The sequence below is a fragment of the Myotis yumanensis genome, unplaced genomic scaffold, assembly GCF_028538775.1.
Source record: "Myotis yumanensis isolate MYYU_CA2020_CCGP unplaced genomic scaffold, mMyoYum1.0.hap1 SCAF_12, whole genome shotgun sequence".
Lineage (NCBI taxonomy): Eukaryota > Metazoa > Chordata > Mammalia > Chiroptera > Vespertilionidae > Myotis > Myotis yumanensis.
The window spans coordinates 29,943,995-29,968,854 of record NW_027223763.1 but is presented as its reverse complement, the minus strand read 5'-3'; the positions used below and the strand labels follow the sequence as shown (position 1 = coordinate 29,968,854).

The following is a 24,860-nucleotide window of genomic DNA, read 5'->3' as shown; positions in this document are numbered from 1 at the left end:
ATAGTAACTTCACATAGGAGAAACTTGGCAAAAAGCACCTACCTAAATAAAAGTTAACATCACTAGTAATGGGATAAACCTCTATCATTATATCATGTTACAGTTATCTTCCCTTTGTGGTACCTGCCCAAAATAGATGAAACTTATCAAGAAGAAACTTCTGATTGGTATTGAAGAACACTCTACCAGAGTCCATATGCTTCAAAAGCATCAAGACCATGAAAGACAAAGACTTTTCCAGACTGATGAACTGTTCCAGATTGAAGGACACTAAAGAGACATGGGAACTAAATATAATGTGTGATCTGCCCTAGCCGGTTTGCTTAGTGGATAGAGCATCAGCCTGCGGACTGAAGAGTCCCGGATCCCCAGGTAGGGGGGCGTGCAGGAGGCAGCCAATCAATGATTCTCTTTCATTATTGACGTTTCTATCTCGCTCTCCCTCTCCCTTCCTCTCTGAAATCAATAAAAATATATTAAATGACTGAATGAATGAATGCAGTGTATGATCCTGGATTAGATCCTGAACCAAAATATTTTCATTTTGCTATAAAAACATTAGCAAGGTAAGTGAAAATTTCTGAATAAGGCCTATAGATTGCATCAGTAAAAATTTTCTGACTTTTACCATTTTAAGATAGCTCTATAGGAGACTATCTTTTTTTCCTTAGGAGACACACTAAAATATTAAGGGGTATATAAAATGGCATTATGACTGTAATTTATATTCAAAGGTTTCAGGAAAAAAACAATATGTACATACAGAGAGAAAATAATAAAAGCAAATGTAAAATACTGAAATTTGGGGAATCTAGATGAACATTATGCAAAACTGTATTTTTTATTTCAAAATAAAATGTTAAAACCACACTCTGAGCACTTACCTGCATATTTCATATTCAAGTAAGTTTTTATTCTGTGAAAAAATCCAAGTTGTTTTCTATGTTTGCATTAGCTGTACTTTTCTCACAGAATGTTCCTACCCAGATTTTCACATAGCTTTCTTCCTCCTCAGCTTAAATCCCACCTCCTCAGAGACCTCCCCAGGCCACTTAAACTAAAGGGTGACAGTTGTAAGACAACTATTGACAGTAAATCACATCACCAATCATTTTCTTAAATAAATTGAGAAGTGCTTTTACTTGTCTCTCCTCCTTCCCTAACCAGGACGTAAAGGAGTATGTCATATTCACAGCAATATCTTCAAAAATACAATAGGTAAATATTAGTTGTTGCTACTAACATGTAACCCAAATTCCATAAATGTGGAATTTTTTCATGGATTAAACTCTTATATTTGGAGGCACAATAATCACTATTCAATTCCAGGAAATACCCTAGCCATTCAGTTACTGATTTTTGAACACTGCATTTTGTCAAATACTTTTTGTACCAGGACCCAAGATGCCACTGCAGAGGATTCAGAAATTAAAAGTAGAATGCTAGCACATAGTTGGTAATCAATAATCACATTTCAATTATATTATACAGCTGCATTCATATATTAGTTTTAAAAGTAGATATATTAATTTGGGTTTCTTAATATAAAACAAGTGGCATAAGTAAGGTAAAGGAGTGGAAAAGGTTAGGGAAGTGGTCGGCAAACTGTGGCTCACGAGCCACATGTGGCTCTTGGGCCCTGGAGTGTGGCTCTTCCACAAAATACCCGTGCGGGTGCGCATGTACAGTGCGATCGAAACTTCATGGCCCACGCGCAGAAGTCGGTATTTTGTGGAAGAACCACACTCAAGGAGCCAAAGAGCCACATGTGGCTCACGAGCCGCAGTTTGCCGACCACTGGGTTAGGAAGTAATTATTGTTGCCTTTTCCACAGCATTATTTTTCTTCCGTCCAGAAAGAAACCACCTGCCTGCAACCTCAAGTAGTATTCACTACCTTACCTGACTCAATCTCATTTAAGACAAGACATAAACAACACACACATCCTGCAAGCCAGCACCAATAAATAAGGTAAAGAAATTTATATGAATAAAAAGAGTAGGGGAGTGACCTGACTATAACTTCTCACTTATTTATATAACTTAAAAACAACTATTTTTGTAATCTAACCTTTAAGATGAGAGTGTCATTTCTAATACATAAACACATTCTGGTATAGCAAAGAAAATCAGATGGCCCATATGAAAAGTATTGTAGTATCTTTTTATAAATAAAGCACATTCAATACAAAGTTAAATAAAAGGGCCAATAAAAGTGAGTCTCTCGCCCTGACCGGTTTGGCTCAGTGGATAGAGCGTCGGCCTGCGGACTCAAGGGTCCCAGGTTCGATTCCGGTCAAGGGTATGTACCTTGGTTGCGGGCACATTCCCAATAGGGAGTGTGCAGGAGGCAGCTGATCGATGTTTCTCTCCCATCGATGATTCTAACTCTCTATCCCTCACCCTTCCTCTCTGTAAAAAATCAATATAATATATTTTTTTAAAAAATGAGTCTCTCTAAATTTTATATTATTTTGTAATTCCTAAATATGCCAAGACCAAAAAATAAAGAGGTGGTTTACTTTTAAAACAATATATACTGGAAAATACAGAAAAAAAAAATGATGAAACAAGATAGGAAATAAGGGCCTATGTCATATCAAGTCTAAAATACCTGAAAGCAAAACGCCTGAAAATTTATTAAATATACTGATGTAGACTACAAAACATATCACCTATACACTATCTATTATATAAAAAGCCTGTGGTCGTCACACCATCATGCCATAACGACTGATCACAGGAGGTTGCGTGCTCGGGGTGGGCGGGGCAAGGCTGGGTGGGAACTTGACTCTGGAGGACTAGACCAGAGGCACGGGTGGGTTTCTGGGTCCCATCAGGGCAGCGGACAGGTTTCTGGGTCCCGCCTCTGGGTCCTGGGTCTTGCATGATTTCACGCACTGGGCCCCTAGCTCTCTATAAAACAGTAAACTTCTCTCTGCTTATCTCTTTCCTGCATTTCAGAATAATTTTAGTTGCTCCTCCCAAATGAGCCACCAGGCCAACACGAAACTACATTCCTAAAGTAGCATAATATCCCAAATTAATAAATGGTAAGAGCCCTAACTGGTTTGGCTCAGTAGATAGAGCGTTGGCCTGCGGACCAAAGGGTCCTGGGTTTGATTCCGGTCAAGGGAACGTACCTCAGTTGCAGGCTCCTCCCCAACCAAGGGCCCTGGTTAGGGTTCATGCAGGAGGCAACCAATCAATGTGTTTCTCTCACACAGATATTTCTCTGTTTTTCCCCCTCTCTTCTACTCTCTCTAAAAATCAGTGGAAAAATATCCTTGGGTGAGGATTAAAATATAAATAAATAAATAAAAATGGTAAGAAATGATCACTAACAAAAAAGAGAGGAGGGAAGATAATCAATGGGCCAGTAACTTTAATTTTAAAGCCAGTGGGTAGCTCTGGCTGGGTGGCACTGTTGGTTGGAGCGTCATCCTGTACACCAAAAAGGCTGTGGGGGTAGAACCTGGTCAGGGCATATGTCTAGGTTTCGGGTTCGATCTCCAGTTTGGGCATGTACGGGAAGCAACTGATTGATGTTTCTCTCACACATTGATGTTTTTCTCTCCCTCTTCCTCTCTCTAAGAATCAATCCTATCCTATATAATAAAGAGCTAATATGCTAATTAGACCAAAGAGCAGAACAACCATCCGGACGACCTTCCAGACAAAGCTGGGGCTGCTAGGGCCAGCTGGGGCTGCGAAGGGCTTCGAGGGCCAGCTGGGGCTGCAAGGGCCAGCCGAGGCTGCGAGGGGCTGCGAGGGCCAAGCCCCTTGCAGAAATTCGTGCATCGGGCCTCTAGTAAAAACATATTCTTGGATGAGGATTAAAAAAAAAAAAAGTTAGTGGAGAAAACACATTTCCTAAAGTCCAACATAAGAGAATTTATAATAACATTTTGGTCAAAACTTCTAATTTTTGTTGTTGTTATCCTCTCTTGACCATATTTTTCCCAATTATTTTTTTAGAGAGAGAGGGAGGGATGGAGGGAGAGAGGGAGATATCAAACACCTATTGGTTGCTCCCGCATGTGCCCCAACCAGGGCAAGGAGTGAACTGGCAATCCAGGCACATGCCTTTGACTGGGAATCAAACTGGGGACCCTTCCGTGCACATTACAGGATCAATGCTCTAAACATTGAGAAACATGGGCCAGGGCAGAACTTCAAATTTTACATCATTCATATAAAGGGTCTTCACAGCTCATTTGAAAACAACCAAAATTACATAATCAAAACACTTCATTCATAAACATCAGTAAATGAAATCAAAAGATTTCAGAAGATGAACCATTCTTTCAGAGTACACTGTCATGTCTTAGAGACCAGTACAGCAAACTGTCTGCCTCCTCCTTTGGATCACAAGCATCTCCTGTCCCCCTTATTCTATCTTACCTCTGCCACGGGCTCGCTTGCCACGGTCTGAAGGCTTGTCCCCTTGATTGCAATCAATTCCATTCTCTTCACCTCTAACTAAGAAATAAAAGAGGACCTCATACATAATCATACCAGACAGCTATTAAAAGCAAGAACAAAAAGACTTTTTTTAAAAGGCTAAAATATAACCAAAGGTTTTTTAAAAAGAAGAAAAACAAAAGTGGCTCGCCCTAGCTGGTTTGTCTCAGTGGATAAAGCATCGGCCTTCGGAATGAAGGGTCCTGGGTTCGATTCTGGTCGAGGACACATGCCAAGGTTGTGAGTTCAATCCCCAGTGTGGGGCGTGCAGGAGGCAGCCGATTGGTGATTCTCTGTCATCATTGATGCTTCTATCTCTCTCTGCCTCTCCCTCTCTGAGATCAATGAAAATATATTTTTTTTAAAAAACAAGTGTCTCAAAAACTGAGTAATAGCACATCTTCCTTATTAATTTATAGGTAACAATTCTAAAAAGAAATTAAAATGACATACCACTTTTTATTTCTTCTATTTGGACTTGCCCTCCCCTAAAATAAGTTTGTTTCAAAAAGCCACCTTTGTTGCCCTAACTGGTTTGGCTCAGTGGACAGAGCGTCAGCCTGCGGACTAAAAGGTCCCAGGTTCGATTCCAGTCAAGGGCATGTACCTTGGTTGCAGGCACATCCCTAGTGGGGGGTGTGCAGGAGGCAGCTGATCGATGTTTCTCTCTCATCGATGTTTCTAACTCTCTATCCCTCTCCCTTCCTCTCTGTAAAAAAATCAATAAAATATATATTTTTTTAAAAGCCACCTTTGTTATTCAACTATGTAATAAACCACACTGACTAGTTAGGTTTAAGGTCTGGAAGGGCATAGAATAGCAAAACAACACCATCAAGGAAATACTGTTATTGAAGAAATTAATGTTAGAGACAGGTTTTTACAGAATACTGTCCAGAAGATGCCATACAGTCTTTTCTTCTCCTCATACCTATATTGGCATTAATGATTCTATATAATATAGAAATTCTATGAGTGATATTGGCATAGCTTGCTCCCCTCGTCTCTTTTAGAGATTAATTCCTATGAATTCTCATGAAGGTGCCACTCCATTTAAATTTACCACATCTGCCCTAACCGGTTTGGCTCAGTGGAAAGAGCATCAGCCTGAAGACTGAAGGGTCCCAGGTTCGATTCCAGTCAAGGGCATATACCTTGTTTGCGGGCACATACCCAGTAGGAGGTGTGCAGGAGGCAGCTGATCAATGTTTCTAACTCTCTATCCCTCTCCTTTCCTCTCTGTAAAAAATCAATAAAATATATTTAAAAAAAGAAAGAAAGAAAAGAAAATAACACATGTTGGACCTCACAGACTTAGCTCCCTTTAAAAAATAAAATAAAGTAAAATAAAAAATAAATTTACCACATCTCTCTTTATAATCCCAATCTCTCTGTTCTTTGTTTTTATCCACAGCATAATTTCTACATAACACCATTAATATATATTAATATAAAATGTTACTTTTCCTTTTTATTGTCACATCTCACTCTACCTCCATTAAAAGGTAAGTTTTAGGAGGGCAAAAATGTCTGTACCATCATCTATTGCTGTATGCCTATAAGAGTACTGAGTACACAACAGGTACTCAGTAAATATCCACGGAATAAATTAGCAAAAATCTCTAAGGTGAGCCCTGGCTGAGTGGCTCAGGTGGTTGGAGTGTTGTCCTGTATGCCAAAATGTTGCAGGGTCCAATTCCCAGACAGTGCACATACCTAGGTTTCAGGTTTGATCCCCGTTCAAGATGTGTACAGCAGGCAACTGATCTGTTTCTCAAATCGATGTTTCTCTTTCTCTCTCTCCCACCTCCCCACCAACTCTCCTTTCCTCTATCAATAAACATATCCTCAAGAGAAGATTTATAAAAAGTCTCTAATGTAATGTTTAATATTTACATCTTATTCATTCATAATTTAGCTACTTTGGTGTATCTATACACCAGGTTGCTGTTCCTGGGTCGAATGGCAAGTACTGAGAAAAATCTTCCCTAGTCAACAACTTTCTATTTATTTTAACCTTTGCCTATACCAGTGGTTGGCAAACTCATTAGTCAACAGAGCCAAATATCAACAGTACAACGATTGAAATTTCTTTTGAGAGCCAAATTTTTTATACTTAAACTATATAGGTAGGTACATTGTTATTAACTTAATTAGGGTACTCCTAAGCCTTAGAAGAGCCACACTCAAGGGGCCAAAGAGCCGCATGTAGCTTGCGAGCCGCAGTTTGCTGACGACGGGCCTATACCATGAGGAAGAATAAAGAGCTTCATCTATCTGTGAATGAAAATTCTCCTTTAAAATTGAGGATGTGCCGAAACCGGTTTGGCTCAGTGGATAGAGCGTCGGCCTGCGGACTGAAAGGTCCCAGGTTCGATTCCGGTCAAGGGCATGTACCTGGGTTGCGGGCACATCCCCGGTGGGAGATGTGCAGGAGGTGGCTGATCGATGTTTCTCTCTCATCGATGTTTCTAACTCTCTATCTCTCTCCCTTCTTCTCTGTAAAAAATCAATAAAATATATTTTTAAAAATAAATAAATAAATAAAATAAAACAAAATAAAATTAGAGGATATACTTGATTCACAACAGAAGGCAGTCTTTTTTTTTTTTAATGTTTTTATTGATTTTAGAGAGAGAGGAAGGAAGAGGGAGAGAGAGTAAAACATCGATGAGAGAAACATTGATCACCTGCTCCCCACTGGAGATTACACCTGCAATCCAGGCATGTACCCTGATCAGGAGTCGAACCAGGGACCTTTCGGTGCAGGGGATGATGCTCAACCAACTGAGCCATACCGGCCAGGAGAGAAGGCAGTCAAAACACACAAAACATAATTAACTAACTACAGCCCCGGTCAATGCTGATATGAAATTGCATCAATTACTAAATTAACTAAGTAGTTCATTAGAATCTAAATGTTAATTATAACAAATGGAGCATTGAGGGAATGGATTTATGGACATTCTTTGGATCACTCAGCTTGCATGAAAATTTCCATCATAAAAAGTTCAGGAGAAAGGTCTATACTTACACTCTCTCCCACGATTGCCACCTCTTCCTTTCCGGTTGTTGTTTCCACGTCCACGACTCACTTCTCTCTCACTTCTCTTCTCTCTATTCTCTTTGTTTTCTGAACTTTCTTTTCCAAAATTCTTCTTCTTCCCCCCTACAGTCTCCCATGAAGTCTACCGAAGATAAGAGTTGTCAAAGAGTGTACAATTACTAAGAATGTGTGCATGTATCTTCCAAACCTAATTATCCAGGCCTTGTAGCTTGCTTGCTACCATTTTCATTCTTTTCCATATAGTTCTACTTTCCAATGCTAAAGACAGCAACCTCTTGCTAAGCTCCTTTGCTATATAGAGCACAAAAGATTACAGCAACTAGCTGAACTGACAACATACTCTATGTTGTTCTAACACCAAAAAGGCTTTTTTCTATGCTGATTTGTGAGTAAAGTAAATGTCATTTCCCCAGTTTCCCACTTTATGCCACCCTCACCTACGTCAGTAGTAGGGCTTAAGTCTATTAAATATATAGATTAGCTCAAAGATTACAAAGATACATAAAATAATGCCCTAAAATCTCACGAATACAACTTTCCCTATTCAGTTACTCAAACTAACCATCAAAAAAATTTTAATAGACAAAATTTTGGTTTAGTTTTTTTAAGTACCTGAAATTTAAACCTCAAAGACCTATTCTAATGAGAAGTCAATGATTTATTTATAAAACCTCCCTTCTCCATCTCTCCTCTAATGGTGATACCAAATCAAATCATACCATATACAGGACGGGGCAAAAGTAGGTTTACAGTTGAGTACACAAAACACAGTTTTATTTTTCTTTATTTCAGAGAGGACGGGAGAGGGAGAGAGACAGAAACCTCAATGATGAGAGAGAATCATTGATTGGCTGCCTCCTGCATGCTCCACATTGGGGATCAAGCCCACAACCTGGGCATATGCCCTGACTGGGAATTGAACTGTGACCTCCTGGTTCATAGGTCAACACTCAACCACTGAGCCATGCCGGCCAGGCTTTCACAGTTTACTTTAAATGTTCTAGCTCCTAGCTAGAGTATTTACATAGCATCCCGCCTCCCCACCTCCAATTAACTCTACCTCAGTCAGAAGATACTCCTTACTGCGGCTGGTTAGCCATGCTGCAGACAGCATGGAAAGTAAATATGCACCACAAAATAATCCTCAACAACTTTCCCTCTGCTTCTGCATTTCCCCTCCAGTCCCCTTACCTCCAATCAAGCATACACCTTTTGTGACTAGATTCAAGCACTAATTTGCTGTTTCCTGGCCTTTGAAGAAAACAAGCCAGATCTGGCTACCACTGTGATTTCTAGGTTTAAGAGGTAACCAAAAAGACATTCTTGATGTAACATTCAGTCCAGAACACCTCCTTTGGATTCAGTCCCAGAGGAGATGTTAAAACTCAATAAACCACAAAGAGAGAACTGGACTTTTAAGACTTAAAAATTCACCCGGTTACCACAGAAAAGAATGAAATCTGCTGGATGTAAAGGAAAAGCAACAAAAAGTAGTATCCTGTCCTATCTCTATGATAAAAAAAAAAAAAAAAAAAAAAAAAAATAGGCCCTCCCATTAATAATTTGAATATATTTCATTTGTTCATATTGATTATTTTTATAAAAAGGGAAGGTAAGACCTTCAGTTCATTTGGAAAATAACGGAGCCATTCTACACTGAATCCATTAGCAATGAGTTAAACACATTCCCCATATTTAAAAACAAAACAGTAAATACATGCCTGTTAGCAAACAAAAGCTATTCAAAATTTTATTTCAACACTTAACATTATATATTTTCCCAACAAACTGACATATTTAGTGGTTTACCATGTGGACCAGTGTTATTTTGCATGGAATTTTACCCACAAATACTGCTATATTCAAATAGTGAAAGATTTTCCCAAGTACCTAAGTATTTAACTACAAAATTAATTTTTCTTGTTTCATATTAAATAAAAAAATACTCATTTTACATTTGACCTTGTCAGGGCAGTTCATTTTTACACAGCCTGACTCTAATACAGCCTATCCCTAAAACTGAGAATATCATTAAACCTAAACACTGACAAGGAAGCTACTTTTTTTCCCCCTTTAATCCTGAACCAAGACATGTTTTTTTTTAGAAAGAGAGAGAGAGGAAGGGAGAGAGAAAACATCAATTGGCTGCCTTTCGTACATGCCCTGACCAGGGATTAGGGACTGAGCCCACAGTCTCAGGTATATGCCCTGACCAGGAATCAATCCAGCAACCCTTCGGTGCACAGGACGCTGCTCAAAAAAACTGAGCCACTCTGGCTGGGCAAGGAAGGCACTTTTTGATGGGTCATCTTTGTACCCCTTTTTCAATAAGTCATTAGTTGTTTTAACCTGCTCGGAAGCGGTTTCCTCAATTTAAAAATACAAATGAAATATTGTGCAATCTCTCCACATAGGAATCAAAAGATTAGTGCTGGCAACTGCCTGGTATGGCTTTAGTTGCATCCTTCCTAAAAGAAGAGAGATGAGTTCTAGTGTGCCTGCACATTCCTCAAACTTTCTAAGCTAAAAAACACCCAAAAATAATTTAAAAACTTTTCTCCTTTTATATATCTGTCAAACTGTCATGAAAAATGTGTCTGTAGAATATTCACACATAAGCAAATAGATATACCAGCAAATCCTGGTTTTCTGTTAGTCTAGAGATATAAGGAGTAGTAAGAGGTGACGACTGAGATGAAGAAACATGAGCAGTGGAGCCAAGAGAAGTTTTTTCAGGTGGTGAAAATATCCACAGGCCCAGAGAATTTTGGAAACTGTGTAAGGCTGGAGTAGATGACCAAGTTCTCTTTCGAGTCTTCAGATTCTACGACTTCATGAAGAAACCATATATAACAAAAACAGTCATTTCAGGTTAGTGTTCTTTCTGGAACTTAAAACAAATATGGAATGGCACCCATAATTCCCTCCATCCCCACCCCCATATAAGGTGAAGTTTAAAATGCAATATGGGGTTGGAAACAAATCTTAGCACTGCAAATCAACGAATAATACTTAATAATCTTACCGTGTCTGAATTCCCTTCCAGCAATATATTGATAGCTTTGTTCACATCTCCATTACAGTCATGTAGGGCGACTATGCATTCATCCTGATTTTTTCCTGTCACTTCCATAAGCTGTTGAAATTATAAGAACATGGTTAGGGAGACCCCAAAAATGGCACTTGATATTTTCAGATTCTTCTGCATAAAGACAGAAATTATTCAGTCCTTCCACATGAAGATGGCCTCTTCTACACTCTGAGCTTTTACCTGTTTTGTTTTTGGCCACCCCATGTCTTTTCATCATTGGTAGTCAAACTACAAATTAACCCTCCTTTAAGATGACCAATATCAGGTTATTAATCAGCAGCATACATATATACCAACATCCTCAGAATACTATGGATCAGCTATTGTCTACTCAAACTTGGTCCATAGCCTGCATTCCTAAAATTCTAAACTACACAAATATTAAGTAGGATTTTATGTTTCCCAAAGACCTCATGTATGTGGGCACCATTAACAGAATATTCAGTCCAACTGTTTTGCATAGGGACAAAGTTCCCTACATAAGATATTACTACTTGGATTATAACACATATAAATTATAACAGCTAAGGTCTCACAAGGAATTCTTCAGTGATCACAAAACTCACTCCTACACATAATATATTCTCAAGCAGATTCCACAGGGTGCTATGTTTGACAAAATCAAAGAAATCCCTTTGGTGCATTCTGTATAACAAGGGAGATTAAGCTGCTTAACATTTTCATCACAAAGAGCAATCAGATTAGGCAAAATAAAAGTGTTTCAATTATCAGTTAACAACTGTATGACTTAAGTATCTATTGTGTTTTAACTATCTTAACTATTTTAGTTCTAGAGGCCCGATGCATGGGATTCATGCACTGGTGGAGGGCGTGGCCTGCTGTAGACCCACCCTCTGAGCAGCTGCTCCCACTGAGGGAGCGCACTGACCACCAGGAAGCAGTTCCTGTGTTGAGCGTCTGCCCCCTTAGTGCACGTCATAGCGACTGGTCAACCGGTCATTCTGTCCTTCAGTTGCTGGGCTTTTGTTATATATAGGATGTACTAGCTGCAGTTCAAAATCATTTGACCCCAACATTTAAAGTAATTTCTCTGTGGTTAAAATGCTAGTTAAGAGCAAAGCCTAACAGAAAAAAAAAAAGAGCAAAGCCTATCTGGAAACCAGGTCTCCTGATCTCATAAATATAACTCTTTGCATTACACCACTGTCTCTCTCATTTTCTCCCTATAACAGTGAAAGTTCTACACACTTTCCAGTACACTTTGGTCTCTGGATATCTACTAATAATCAGATTTTTATCAATGATCTGGACTAAGCCAATATCTGTCATATGCAATTGTTAAGATGCACAGTAAGTATCAAAATCCCTCAGGTGATTGCCCTGGTGGTTGCTCAGTAGTTAGTGTCAGCCTATGGACAGAAGGGTCATGGTTTCCGATTCCCCATCAAGGGCACATTCCTGTTTCAGGTTCGCTCCCCACCCCGTCAGGGCATGGACAGGGTGTAACAGTGTGTGTCTCTTTCATATCAATGTTTCTTTCTTTCTCTCTTTCTCTTTCTCTCTCTCTCTCTCTCTCTCTCTCTCTCTCTCTCTCTCTATTTCATTCCAACCTATGCCTGCCTGTGTGTGTTTCTCCCCTCCTCCTCCCTCCCCTTCACTCTCTCTAAAACAATGGAAAAAGTATCCTCGGGTAAGGATTAAAAAAAAAAATTTTTTTTTTTAATTCCTCCAGTGATTGGATCAGTAAGAAACAGAACTAAAGTTAGCACTTAAAACTCTGAACTCCTGAACCAGTGCTCTTGCTTGTGTATCTGCTATGCTATTCAGATAAAAGACAATATAATATGTGGTATGTCTCAAACTGTACATAAATCTCATTCCAGAGAATGAATTCTATAATTTTTAATAAATTCTTTTTGTGGCCTTCCAAAAATATTATCATTAGTCTGATGAAAGGAACTATAAGTAAGAACAAAGAGTTTACATAGTAAAGGACTAAAGAGTTCACTGTGGGATGTTCACTCCAAGGAGCAATTATTGGTAGAGCACTGACCTATGAACCAGGTGGTCACGGTTAGATTCCCAGTCAGGGCATATACCCAGGTTGCGGGCTTGATTCCTAGTAGAGGGCGTGCAGGAGGCAGCTGATCTATGATTCTCTCTCATTATTGATGTTTCTATCTCTCTCCCTCTCCCTTCCTCTCTGAAATCAATAAAAATAGTTTTTTAAAATAAAATTAAAATCTCTAGTAAAATTTTCTTTTTAAAACATTAACAAAAATAGGTAACATCTTTGCCGGAAACATACCTGTTTAACTTTAGCTTCAAATTCTGAATCATTTTTATCAAAGATCACCTGAGCGAGACGCATCTGTTCAGCTGTTGCCTGAAAAGTATAAAAAATTGTTAAGATTTGAGTACAAAAATACGTTAGATGCCAAACTCTGATGAAAAACGGATAAAACCTCTCTAGCACTCCAGCAAATACGGTAATAAACATACACAACCTGTACCCATAAGGTAAATTAAGTATCAAATTAAATAATGTAAAGGTCCTATTTACCTGGCCAAATGACCTAAAGTTGTTATTCATCTTCATTGACTCATTTGAATTTTCTTTCCCCTGGAGAGATGGGAGTAACCAGCATTAAGAGAAAGTAGAACAAGAAACAGTGAAAACAACTGCCAGGACACAGGCTTAGAATCAGGTTTGCTATCAAAACAAAAAAGCTCTGTTGTCAACTCTAAAAAGGTATCATGGTCAGTTCTTAAAAGGCTATATTTATCTAAATAAAAGTTATTTTAAAAGTTACTATTTTTTAATTGCAATAAAAAATGGTTTTAACAAAAAAAATTTAAAAAGAAACTCAAACATAAAACTAGTCACCTCTGAAGAAAATTCTTTTCCAGCTGCTTTTTAAACATAAAATCCTTTTTAAAAAATTCAAGTTTCTTAATTGTTGTGGTTTCATTTTATGGTGTTTTTGACAATAATAAATTAAAAGGTATGGAAAAAGTTACTCTTTTGTGCAGTGAGTTAATAATAATATACCAATTTGGTTTATTAGTTTTGACAGATGTACCATGGTTATGACAACAGGGAAACTAGGTGAGGGGTATATAGGGACTCTCTCTTCTATATCTGCAATTTTCTGATAAATCAAAAATTACTCAGAAACAGGTTGTTCCCCCCAAAAGTTACCCTTGTTAGCTAAAATTTATACTAACTCCCAAAATAATGTTTAAAATTACTGAATGATCTGCACAAGAACTAATAATGAACAACTTTTCTTCTCTGCTTTAAGTACATATACACTGAGAAGCCAGATTATGATGACCACCTGACCTTTGTAGGCAAATTAGCTATAATTTCACGCTGAAGTTGCTAGGGGGCCAGACCATTATAAATAGGGAAGCAGGTTGTTTACCACAACAGTAGAAGTGATTTTTTTCTGAAGATATGGGTAAACAACGCAATTTAACAGCCTTTGAACGTGGGATATCCTATATAATAAGAGAAACACGTAAATTGACCACCCCTCCACTACGCCCACCAGCCAATCAGGAGTATGCAAATTAAATCGACAAAGATGGTGGGTTAATTTGCATACACAGGCGCCGGGAGGAGAGCAGAGTGGGAGAGCCGGTGGCTTGGGAGAACATGGCTCTCTCAGTCGCTACCCCAAGCCACCAGACAGAGAACAGAGCAGGAGAGCCAGAGGTTTGGGGGGACATGGCTCCCTCGGTAGCCGGCGGAGAGCAGAGTGGGAGAGCCGGCAGAGTGTGGAGCGGATTGAGGAACTTGGCTCCCCAAGTCACCAGACAAAGAGCAGAGAGGGAGAGCTGGGGGCTTGGAGAACTTGGCAGAGTGGGAGGCCGTGGGACGGAGACAGCAGGAAGGGGAAACCAAGAGCGCAGGGAGCACCAGGAATGCTGGGAATCGTAGTTCTGGTGGCAGATGGATCTCCTAGACACTAGAGCAAAGTGAGCAAGTTACTGTTGCGGTGGGGGATGGAGGGAAAGCAAAGGTGAGAGACGTTAAGTAAAATCAGAGTATTTAGGAAAAATTAAAGGGAAGATATCCTAAAATTTCCAGGAAATCTCCACCAATGAAGCAAAGAAAAAAAAATGCCTCTATTATTCTGTGAGCAACAAACCAAACTGGGTTGGGGGTCTCAGTCAATTCACTCATATGATTGCAAAGACAGAGAGAAACTCCCGGATTGGAGAGGGCTCCCTTGAGGGCTCCCAGATTGGAAAGGGTGCAGGTCGGGCTGAGGGACCCATCCCCAGTGCACGAATCTTCGTGCACCGGGCCCCTAGTGTGTTTGTGTATATGATATGTATATGTGTGTGTGTATACATATATGTATACACACACACACACACACACACACAACCTGACTGGCCAGATTATGATCACCTGACGTTTGTAGGCAAATTAGCCGTACACTGCATCTTATGGGATATGGAAGCTGAAGGCCTGTTCGAACACCTTTGCTGTCTGCAGTTACCAAGATAAAACATCTCCAATTTGCACAGGAACACAAGGATGGGACAGTCGAGCATTGAAAAAAAGTCATGTGGTCCAATGGATCACGTTTCCAGTTGCATCATGCAGATGGCAGAGTGAGAACTTGGCAGAAACAGCATGAAAGCATGCACCCCACATGCATGAGTACAACCCTTCAAGCTGGTGGGGGCAGTGTTATGGTTTGGAGCATGTTTTCCTGGCATGATTTGGGCCCTTTAATTTTGTGTGGAACAACGTCTGACAGCACAACATACCTAAGTATCATTGCTGATCAAGTTCATCCTATCATGTTGATGGCATATCTCAATGGAGATGGCTTCTTCCAACAAGACAATGCGCCATGCCACGGTGCTCATATTGTGCAGGAGTGGTTTCAAGAACGTGAGGGAGACTTTACCTTGCTTAGGTGGCCCCCACAATCACCAGATCTCAATCCAATTGAGCATTTGTGGGACGAAGTTAAAAGAGCCATCAGGCAGCTGGTTCCACAACCATCAAATCTCACAGAACTGGACAGTGCTATTCATCAGGCATGGTGTCAGATTTCTCGCATCACCTTTCAACATCTCGTGGAGTCAATGCCAAGAAGAATCACCGCAGTATTGAAGGCAAAAGGTAGCCCAACGAAGTATTGATGGGGTGGTCATGATAATCTGGCCACTCAGTGTATATATATCCCAAGTTCAAAGGCTGTTAAATCATGTTGTTTAGCCATATCTTCAGAAAAAAATCACTTCTACTGTTGTGGTAAACAACCTGCTTCCCTATTTATAATGGTCTGGCCCTCTAGCAACTTCAGCGTGAAATTATAGCTAATTTGCCTACAAACATCAGGTGGTCATCATAATCTGGCCACTCAGTGTATATTTCAAATAATCCCTAGTCCTTATACAAAATCCAGCTAGCTTTGGCCTGTTCCCTCCAATCTAATGGCCAATCCTTTCATTCCAACATATGCCTGCCTGTTGTGACCTCAGCTGAACCACTACAGTGCTACACCATTCCAACCAGAAAAATGTTTGTACAGAAACTCTGTGTCTTCTCACGTAGCCAATTTAACCTCAATGCTACCTAGTGTATATAGGGCCTTATTATATACTCTCACTTTACCTACCTGCACATTAGACCAGTGGTCGCCAACCTTTTGGACCTCACGGACCACTAGTGGTCCCTTCCAAGCACACTAATACTCACTGCTTCAAACAATTAAATTTCCTTAAATTACAAAATTTTCACATACCCCACAAGAAAATTACTGTGACCTATAATGTAACCATCTAGTATCAAAACTATTTATTTGGCACATATATGTTTTTCTGATATAAAAAAACAAAAACAGAATATAAACACATTACTTTGTAGGAAAACACATACACAATTTATTGTGAATATCTATTAGCATAATGTTTATTGGCTACCTAGATAGGTCCTGCATTTTACTAATTTTTCATTACTACCTAAACAGTATAGAGATCGAATTTATACCTAATTTGTATATATAGCCACAATATATGAATGTATATGTCCAAAGGGAGATATACTATATACTATAAACACTATAAAGATCCAATTTATACCTTATTTGTATATACATCCATAATATATGGACATATAGGGTGTCTCCCAAAAGATGTATACACACACTTTGAATAATTATAAAGGCAGTGTTTATTAAAATATATTTCATTTCAAAGTTGACACTATTTCACCCACTACCATATATAAGGTAAATACCAATTACTAATTTATTCAGACTTAGTTTTTTAAGATTAAGTACTATGACTCAAATGTGCTCTTTATTTCAATTCAATATCATCGGTTTTATTCTTGAAAGGGTACAGACCATCTAGAAGTAACTTCTGAAAACACATCTGATGCACTTAACAGCTGTTTAACAAGTACAGTTTTGCAATACTAGCATAGAATATTAATGAAATATAAAGTATTTTCAATTAGACCTTTAAATATTTTTACCTTTGCCAATTACCCTAGTCAAGAAGAAAATTAGCTCTTTCCTCCTGCCGCCCAAGATACCAAAAGGAAAGAAGGCTAAAGAGAAGGTGTTTGCAGGTCTCTGCTGTCGTGGAGAAGCAGGCCAAGAAAGTGGTAAATCCCGTTTGAGAAAAGGCCCAAGAATTCTGGCATTGGAGAGGACATACAACCCAAAGGGACCTAACCCATTTTGTCAAATGCCCCCGCTACATTCAGTTGTAGCGGCAAAGGGCCATTCTTCATAAGCGTCTGAAAGTGCCTCCTGCCATTAACCAGTTCGCCCAGGCCTTGGGAGGGCCAAACAGCAACTCAACTGCTAAAGCTGACCCACAAGTACAGACCAGGGACAAAGCAAGAAAAGAGATTGTTGGCCCAGGCTGAGAAAAAAGCTGTCAGGGAAAGGAGATTTCTCCACCAAGGAGCCACCTGTCCTTTGGGCAGGGGTAACACTGTCACCACCCTGGTGAGAACAAGAAGGCACAGCTGGTAGACGACTGCACACGACGTGCATCCCATTGAGCTGACTGTCTACCTGCCTGCCCTGTGCCATAAGGTGTGGGTTTCCTACTGCATTATCAAGGGGAAGGCCAAGCTAGAACGTCTAGTCCACAGGAAGACCTGCACCACCGTCACCTTCACAAAGAAGACAAAGGTGCTCTGGCTAAGCTGGTGGAGGCTATCCAGACCAATTACAACAGATATGATGAGATCCGTGCCAATGGGGATGCAACATCCTGGGTCCAAAGTCAGTGGCTCACATGGCTAAGCTGGAAAAGGCCAAGGCTAAAAAGCTGGCCACCAAGATGGGCTAAGTGTACATTGTTGAGTTTTCTGTACATATAAGTAATAAAAATTATCCTTCAGCCAGGAAAACAAAAGAAAAGTAAGCATCAGATAAACAACAAACAGAAATTAGAGTATGATAAAAAATTTGCCAGGCAGAGCTCAAACAACTGAGAAGAGGTCTGTATAGCTTGTGAAATCAGAGGAATAAGCAGAATCAACTGGTAATTCGAAGTTAAACATTAGTGCACCCTCTCCTACAACAAACATCAAGTGACATCAACACATCTGTCAAGTTGAAAAATTCTTGCCAAGAAAAGCAGCATTACTAATCTCTTCCTCTGGATCTCTCTTCCATTCACTTGGCTTATAATGAGCTAAGCTACTTTCATAATAAAGTGTTGATAGCTTTTATAGTATGGTAGGACTTACAAGGCAATATAATTCTTTTTTTTTTTTTTAATATATTTTATTGATTTTTTACAGAGAGGAAGTGAGAGAGATAGAGAGTTAGAAACATCGATGACAGAGAAACATCGATCAGCTGCCTCCTACACATCTCCTACTGGGGATGTGCCCGCAACCCAGGTACATGCCCTTGACCGGAATCGAACCTGGGACCTTTCAGTCCGCAGGCTGATGCTCTATCCACTGAGCCAAACCGGTTTTGGCCAATATAATTCTTAACAGCCATTTTGTAAGCTTCCCCAGCACAGGAGAACAAAGACCAGGAAGACTTGTTGGACAAGAAATGGCGGACACTAGGAATCAACCACATAAGGAACTAAAACTGCCAAAAGCGCCTAATCATACATCCACAGTCCTGTTGACCCAACCCCACTGCCTAAACCCATCAACCAAGACCCCAAAACTCACTGACTACAAAAGCTTCCCACCAGTGACTACATATAAGGAAGAGTCTCCATCTCCTAGGGCAATGATGGAGAACCTTTTGAGCTCGGCGTGTCAGCATTTTGAAAAACCCTAACTTAACTCTAGTGCTGTGTCACATAAAGAAATTTTTTGATATTTGCAACCATAGTAAAACAAAGACTTATATTTTTGATATTTATTTTATATATTTAAATGCCATTTAACAAAGAAATATCAACCAAAAAAATGAGTTCGCGTGTCACCTCTGACACACGTGTCATAGGTTCGCCATCACTGCCCTAGGGGCTGCTATCATTGACCCAATACTCCTTAGCTCAGTGCTGTGTAGCCCTTCCCTTTGGATATCCCTATCCCCTTTTCTTTAAATAAATTCAATTTTTCTTTATTCACCATCTGAGATTCCTATTTAGCCTGCCCACACACCATCAACTTTAACCTTTCGTAGTATATTCAAATGTTTTTTGTTGGACATCACCCAGAAAATTTGGAAAATATAATAAAGCTGGATTATATTTTTAAATTATCCTTATGCCCATCACCCAAAGAGAAATATCATTAACATAGTCTACTAGTCTTTTTTTTTTCATTGTCACCTGAGGTTACATTTTACCAATTTGAGAGAGGGGAAGGGAGAGAGGGAAAAAAAGAGAGAAACATCAACATATGAAAGAAACATCGATCAGTTGCATCCACTGGAAATTGAACCAGAAACAACTGGCAACCTTTCAGTGCACAGATGAGGCGCCAACCAACTGAGCCACACCGGCTAGGGTTACTAGTCTTTTTTTCTTAAATGTCTAAACAGTTGTGCTACATTGTAAGTATTATTTTGCATCCTTTCTCAATTGATCAGAAACCTGGCATTTCCCAGCTTAATTTCAAATATTATTAATTTCATAACCTATATGAAATATACATTAAGAGTAAAGGTTACCACTTCCTGATCATATCTTATGCAATTTCTAATTCCTTACAACCATTCTCTGCAAAGAATATAAGACACCATTTTAAATTTTTAACAACTAGTTTCTCTTTCCCGACATGATACTAGAGAAACACCACTTTAACTAAATGATAAAACTGATCACCAGTATATAGGAAACCTATGTTCTGTTCATCATGATATGACACACTAAGAACAGTACTAACTTTACCAAAAATGTGTAACCCCTTTCTAATCATGAGAAAATTTCTCAAACAAACTGAACTTAGGAAACATTCTACAAAATAATTGGCCTATATTTTTCAAATATGCCAATGTCATGAAACAGAAAGTTTCACGTTAAAGAAGACAAAGAGAATTAAAACCTAAATACAATGTAAGGACTTAATTAACTTAAGAGGACATTATTGGGACAACCAAGAAAATATAAATATGATCTATAGATTAAGTTGGCTAATGAAGTGATTTCCAGATTTTTAAAATTGTGCTGTTATTAGGCAAAAGATTCTTGTCTGTTTGTTTTTTAAATACTGTACATACTCAAGTATTTACAGGTAAAGAAGCACCACATCTGCAACTTATTCTCAAGAGGTTTAGAGAAAAAGGAGCATGCAGTTTCTCCTTTGTAGGAGGGAGAAAAAGATAAATGTTAACATCTGGAGATCTAAAAAGATATTCAGGAATAATGAATACAACTTGAAATTTTTTTCTAACTCTCAAAGCATGATTTTAAAAATCTGAGGTTCATCTCTTACCCTTTGCAACAGCATGGATGGACCTGGAGATTATCATGCTAAGTGAAATAAGCCAGTCAGAGAAAGACAAATACCACATGATCTCATTATAGGTGGAATCTATTAAATAAAATAAACTAATGAAAAAAAATAGGTCCAGAGGCATGGATGCATGGTACAGACTGACACATCTCAGAAGAAAGAGGTATGTGGGGGGGTGGGGGTGGGAGATAATAAGAAGAAATCAACCAAAGAACTTATATGAATACTAGAGGCCCAGTGCACAAAATTTGTGCACTGGGGCGGGCGGGGTGTCCCTCAGCCCAGCCTCCACTCTCTCCAATCTGGGACCCCTCGAGGGATGTCCGACTGCCCATTTAGGCCCGATACCACTGGGCAGTCGGACATCCCTCTCACAATCCAGGACTGCTGACTCCCAACCACTCACCTGCCTTCCTGCCTGATTGCCCCTAACCACTTCTGCCTGCCAGCCTGATCACTCCCTAACCACTCCCCTGCCAGCCTGATCGACGCCTAACTGCTCCCCTGCTGGCCCGATTGCCCCTAACTGCCCTCCCCTGCCGGCCTGGTCGCCCCTAACTGCCCTCCCCTGCAGGCCTGATCCCCCCCAACTGCCCTCCCCTGCTGGCCTGGTTCCCCCCAACTGCCCTCCCCTGCTGGCCTGATCACCCACAACTGCCCTCCCCTGCCGGCCATCTTGTGTCCACATGGGGGTGGCCATCTTGTGTGTTGGAGTGATGGTCTATTTGCATATTACCTCTTTATTAGATAGGATTTGCATAGCCCATGGTCAGAGGCAATAGTGTGGTGAAGGCCTAGGTGGGTTGAGGCCTGGGTGGAGGGGGACAAAGCGGGGGAAATGAGGGACATCTGTAATACTGCCAACAATAAAAAATAAATTTAAAAAAAAACTGAGGTTCAAAGAGACTTAAGTGAATCAACTAACTCGTAAAGTGGCAGACCCAGGGCCCAAACTCAGGTTTATTCTGATTCATGAGAGCTCATGAATTTCTCTCTTACAACCAGCTACCTAGATAGGTTACCTCAGAATTCCTCTATGGACATTTAGAACTGGGCAATAAACATCTTACAAAATAAAGCCTCCCGATTAAGGTTTTTCCTTAGGATATTTTCCCAGCATGGGATTAATGGATAAATGAACATGCACAGTTTTATTAATATATAATACTATTTTGAGAAATTCTCACAATAGTTTTATTAAAAGAAAAATTAGTAATCTACAGGCCTAGAAATCCTTCCCTCAACTCAGCTGGCAGTTTTTCTTCTAATTAGAGAAAATGAGCCACCCCCAAAGGGCCCATGGAAAAACTTTTAGGGACAACCATTGGGAAGAAGGGAGCTCTCCCTCCTCCAGTCTGGAGAATCTGATTCTCTGGAAATCAGCCCAAGGACTTTACTTGAGTGGGAAACAGAGACAGTTTACATTCCCAATACATTTCATTTGACCCTCCTTGAAAAGACCAAGCATTTAATCCTTACTTATTTGATAAACAAAGAAATAAAATTTGCTTTAATTTATTGCTTTCATTATTAGCAGGGTTGCACCTATGATTTTTTATAACTTGTATTTCATCTTTGATAAGAGGCTATTCATGCCCTGGCTGCTGTGGTTCAGCTGGTTGGAGTGTCGTCCCATGCACTAAAGGGTCACAGGTTCAATTCCCAGTTAAGGGCACTACCCATGTTGCAGGTTTGATCCCTGGTCAGGATGCACATGAGACAACCAATCAATGTTTCTGTCTCTCTTTCTTCTTCTCTCTCGTTCTCCCTCCCTCTCTAAAATCAACCGAGTCACCCAGCTAGGGCATACTATCTACTTTTTTTTTTTTTTTTTAAGTATTTTTTTGGCTGGGTCTATCCATTTCTTTGGTTTTATTGCAGGCAATTTAAGATAGAATGTATGCCAATTACTTCACTCTGAAGATGTAATTTTTTCTTTTTTCTTTTTTAAATATATTTTATTGATTTTTCACAGAGAGGAAGGGAGAGAGATAGAGAGTTAGAAACATCGATGAGAGAGAAACATCGATCAGCTGCCTCCTGCACATCTCCCACTGGGGATGTGCCCGCAACCCAGGTACATGCCCCCGACCGGAATCGAACCTGGGACCCCTCAGTCCGCAGGCCGACGATCTATCCACTGAGCCAAATCGGTTTCAGCTACTTTTTTAAAATGAGATTTAAAATCCTGAGGTTTCCTACAAAGAAGAACATTAAAGCACTTGTGTGCCCTTAATTTCCACAAGACTTCCACAAAAACTTACCTGCACTACTTGTTTCTGCAGTTGTGTTGCCTGTGTTGCTGAAATCTGTGTTTTTTCCCGAGCACCTCGGGAACGGTCACTGCTCACTGAAGTCATCATATACAGTATATACAAAATAACGTGCGTACAAAATAGAAAATCTGCAAGAAAGCAGGCATGGTGATCAAAACTTGCAATCATAGTAAATGGCAAGGATAAAATACAAGGCAAGGAGTAAACATGAGATAAGTCAAAGATTCTCTCGAATAGAAATTCTCAAGAAAACAACCATTTAGGATTTTAGATTTTCCTGGCAGCTCTTAAGCCAATTTTACTAATGCAATCTAAAGTCTAAGGTTTACAAGTACAGCAATTCTAAACAAAAATCTCAAATACCATGAATTTTATCCAGCAATTATTTTACCACTATTCTGCATATAGTTTTATCTGCTCTTCCCATTTGCAGTTGCTATTTGAACACAAAGATAAAAACTGCATCCAGTAAAAATTTTACTTGGCAATAATCCAATGCAAAATGTGATATCCAGAAGCAAGACATACCTAATGCAAAAGCCTCTTATAAACAACAAATCTTGTATAAAACAAAGTGAAAAACTGCCATTCTCAGAAGCATTATTCCAATACATTGAGATTCTGCTTCCCAGCAACTATCAATAGCTTGGCTCAAATAAACTCACAAAAATTCTTAAAAACAACAACAACAAATCTTCAAAGGAGACAAAACAATTGTGCATCTATTTTTACTTTATTCAACAAATATTTACTGGATACCTACTTAAGTATCAAGCATATAACTAAATATAATATGCCACCAAAACATGATTATAATAATGAAATACCACTTCCAACCCATTAGGATGGTTAATCAAAAATAGTTTTGGCGAGGATGCAGAGAAATTAGAAACCTTAAATACTGCTGTTAAGAATGTACAACAGTGTAGTAACTATAGAAAACAACATGGCAATTACTCAAAAAATTAAAAATAGAATTACCATATGGTCCAGTAATTCCACTTCCAGTAATACAAACAAGACAGAAAAAATTGAAAGCAAGGTCTTTTTTGTTTTTCATTATTGACAGTATTACAGATATCCCACATTTCCCCATCCTTTTCCCCCCTCCAACCAGCCCCTGCCCCACCCCAGGCCTTCACCACACTATTGTCTGTGTCCACGGGCTATGCACATATGCATATATGTTCTTTGGTTAATCTCTTCCTGTCCCCTCCACCCCCCTCCCCTCTGAGATCTGTCATTCTGTTCTATGCATCCATGTCTTGGACCTATTTTGTTCATTAGTTTATTTTGCTTTAGATTCCACATATAAGTGAGATGAAAGCAGGGTCTTAAAGAGATTATATGTACAGCCATGTTCATAGCATCATTATTCACAATAACTAAAAGTGGAAGCCACATGAGTTTCTATGGATAAGCACATGTGGTATATATATTTATATATATACAATGAATTACTTATTATTCAAACTTAAAGTATGAAAATTCTGACACATGTTACAACATGGATGAAGCTTTAGAACATTATGCTAAGTGAAATAAACCATTCAAAAAGGGACAAATACTGTGTGACTACTTATATGAGTTATCTGGAATAATCAAATTCATAGTTAGAGTTGAATGATGGTTACCAGGGGCTGGGAGTAGGGGAAATGGACAATTATTGTTTAATAATTTCATTATTATATACATTTTACAATTTTAAAAGCATACTGCAGCAGCAACAAACACCATAGTTTAATTCCCAACCTAGAATTCTACACTCAGCAAAGATACCAACCAATGTGATGAGAGAAAAAGTTTAGTTCACATATGCAGTATCTCAAACTCAGGAAGCTCCTGGAACAAACCAAACAAAAACAAAAGAGCTAACCAAGCAGCAGCTGCTGGCAATTGACACCATGAATTAGCTACCAAAATCCATTTACAACATACCATTTTTTCTGTCCTCCTCTGGTAAAGAAGGCAAAAAGTTAAATACTCAATTTCTAAGCCTCCTTGTAACTTGGGATAGCCATGGGCTACTTTTCTCAAAAAATATCTAAATACAGCACTCATAGCACCTTTATTCACAGTC

General features: G+C 39.3%; 1 protein-coding gene and 1 pseudogene across 6 annotated transcripts in view; one reads left to right on the top strand and one right to left on the bottom strand.

Annotated features, from left to right (window-relative positions):
• UBAP2 (ubiquitin associated protein 2) overlaps positions 1-24,860 on the bottom strand; it is a 101,207-nt gene that overhangs the window by 49,807 nt on the left and 26,540 nt on the right. For 3 of the 6 annotated variants that reach the window (XM_070431339.1, XM_070431341.1, XM_070431343.1), the window contains exons 2-7: positions 22,769-22,908; positions 13,146-13,205; positions 12,891-12,968; positions 10,556-10,666; positions 7,498-7,651; positions 4,404-4,481 (exon numbers count right to left, since the gene is read on the bottom strand). In XM_070431339.1, the coding sequence (XP_070287440.1) occupies positions 4,404-4,481; positions 7,498-7,651; positions 10,556-10,666; positions 12,891-12,968; positions 13,146-13,205; positions 22,769-22,867 (580 nt within the window). In that variant the 5' untranslated portion in view covers positions 22,868-22,908. Of the gene's footprint in view, positions 1-4,403; positions 4,482-7,497; positions 7,652-10,555; positions 10,667-12,890; positions 12,969-13,145; positions 13,206-22,768; positions 22,909-24,860 lie in introns of those variants that run through there. The other 3 variants (XM_070431342.1, XM_070431344.1, XM_070431345.1) reach the window with 2 other exon arrangements.
• Positions 13,667-17,920, top strand: LOC139020905 (large ribosomal subunit protein eL8 pseudogene; annotated as a pseudogene).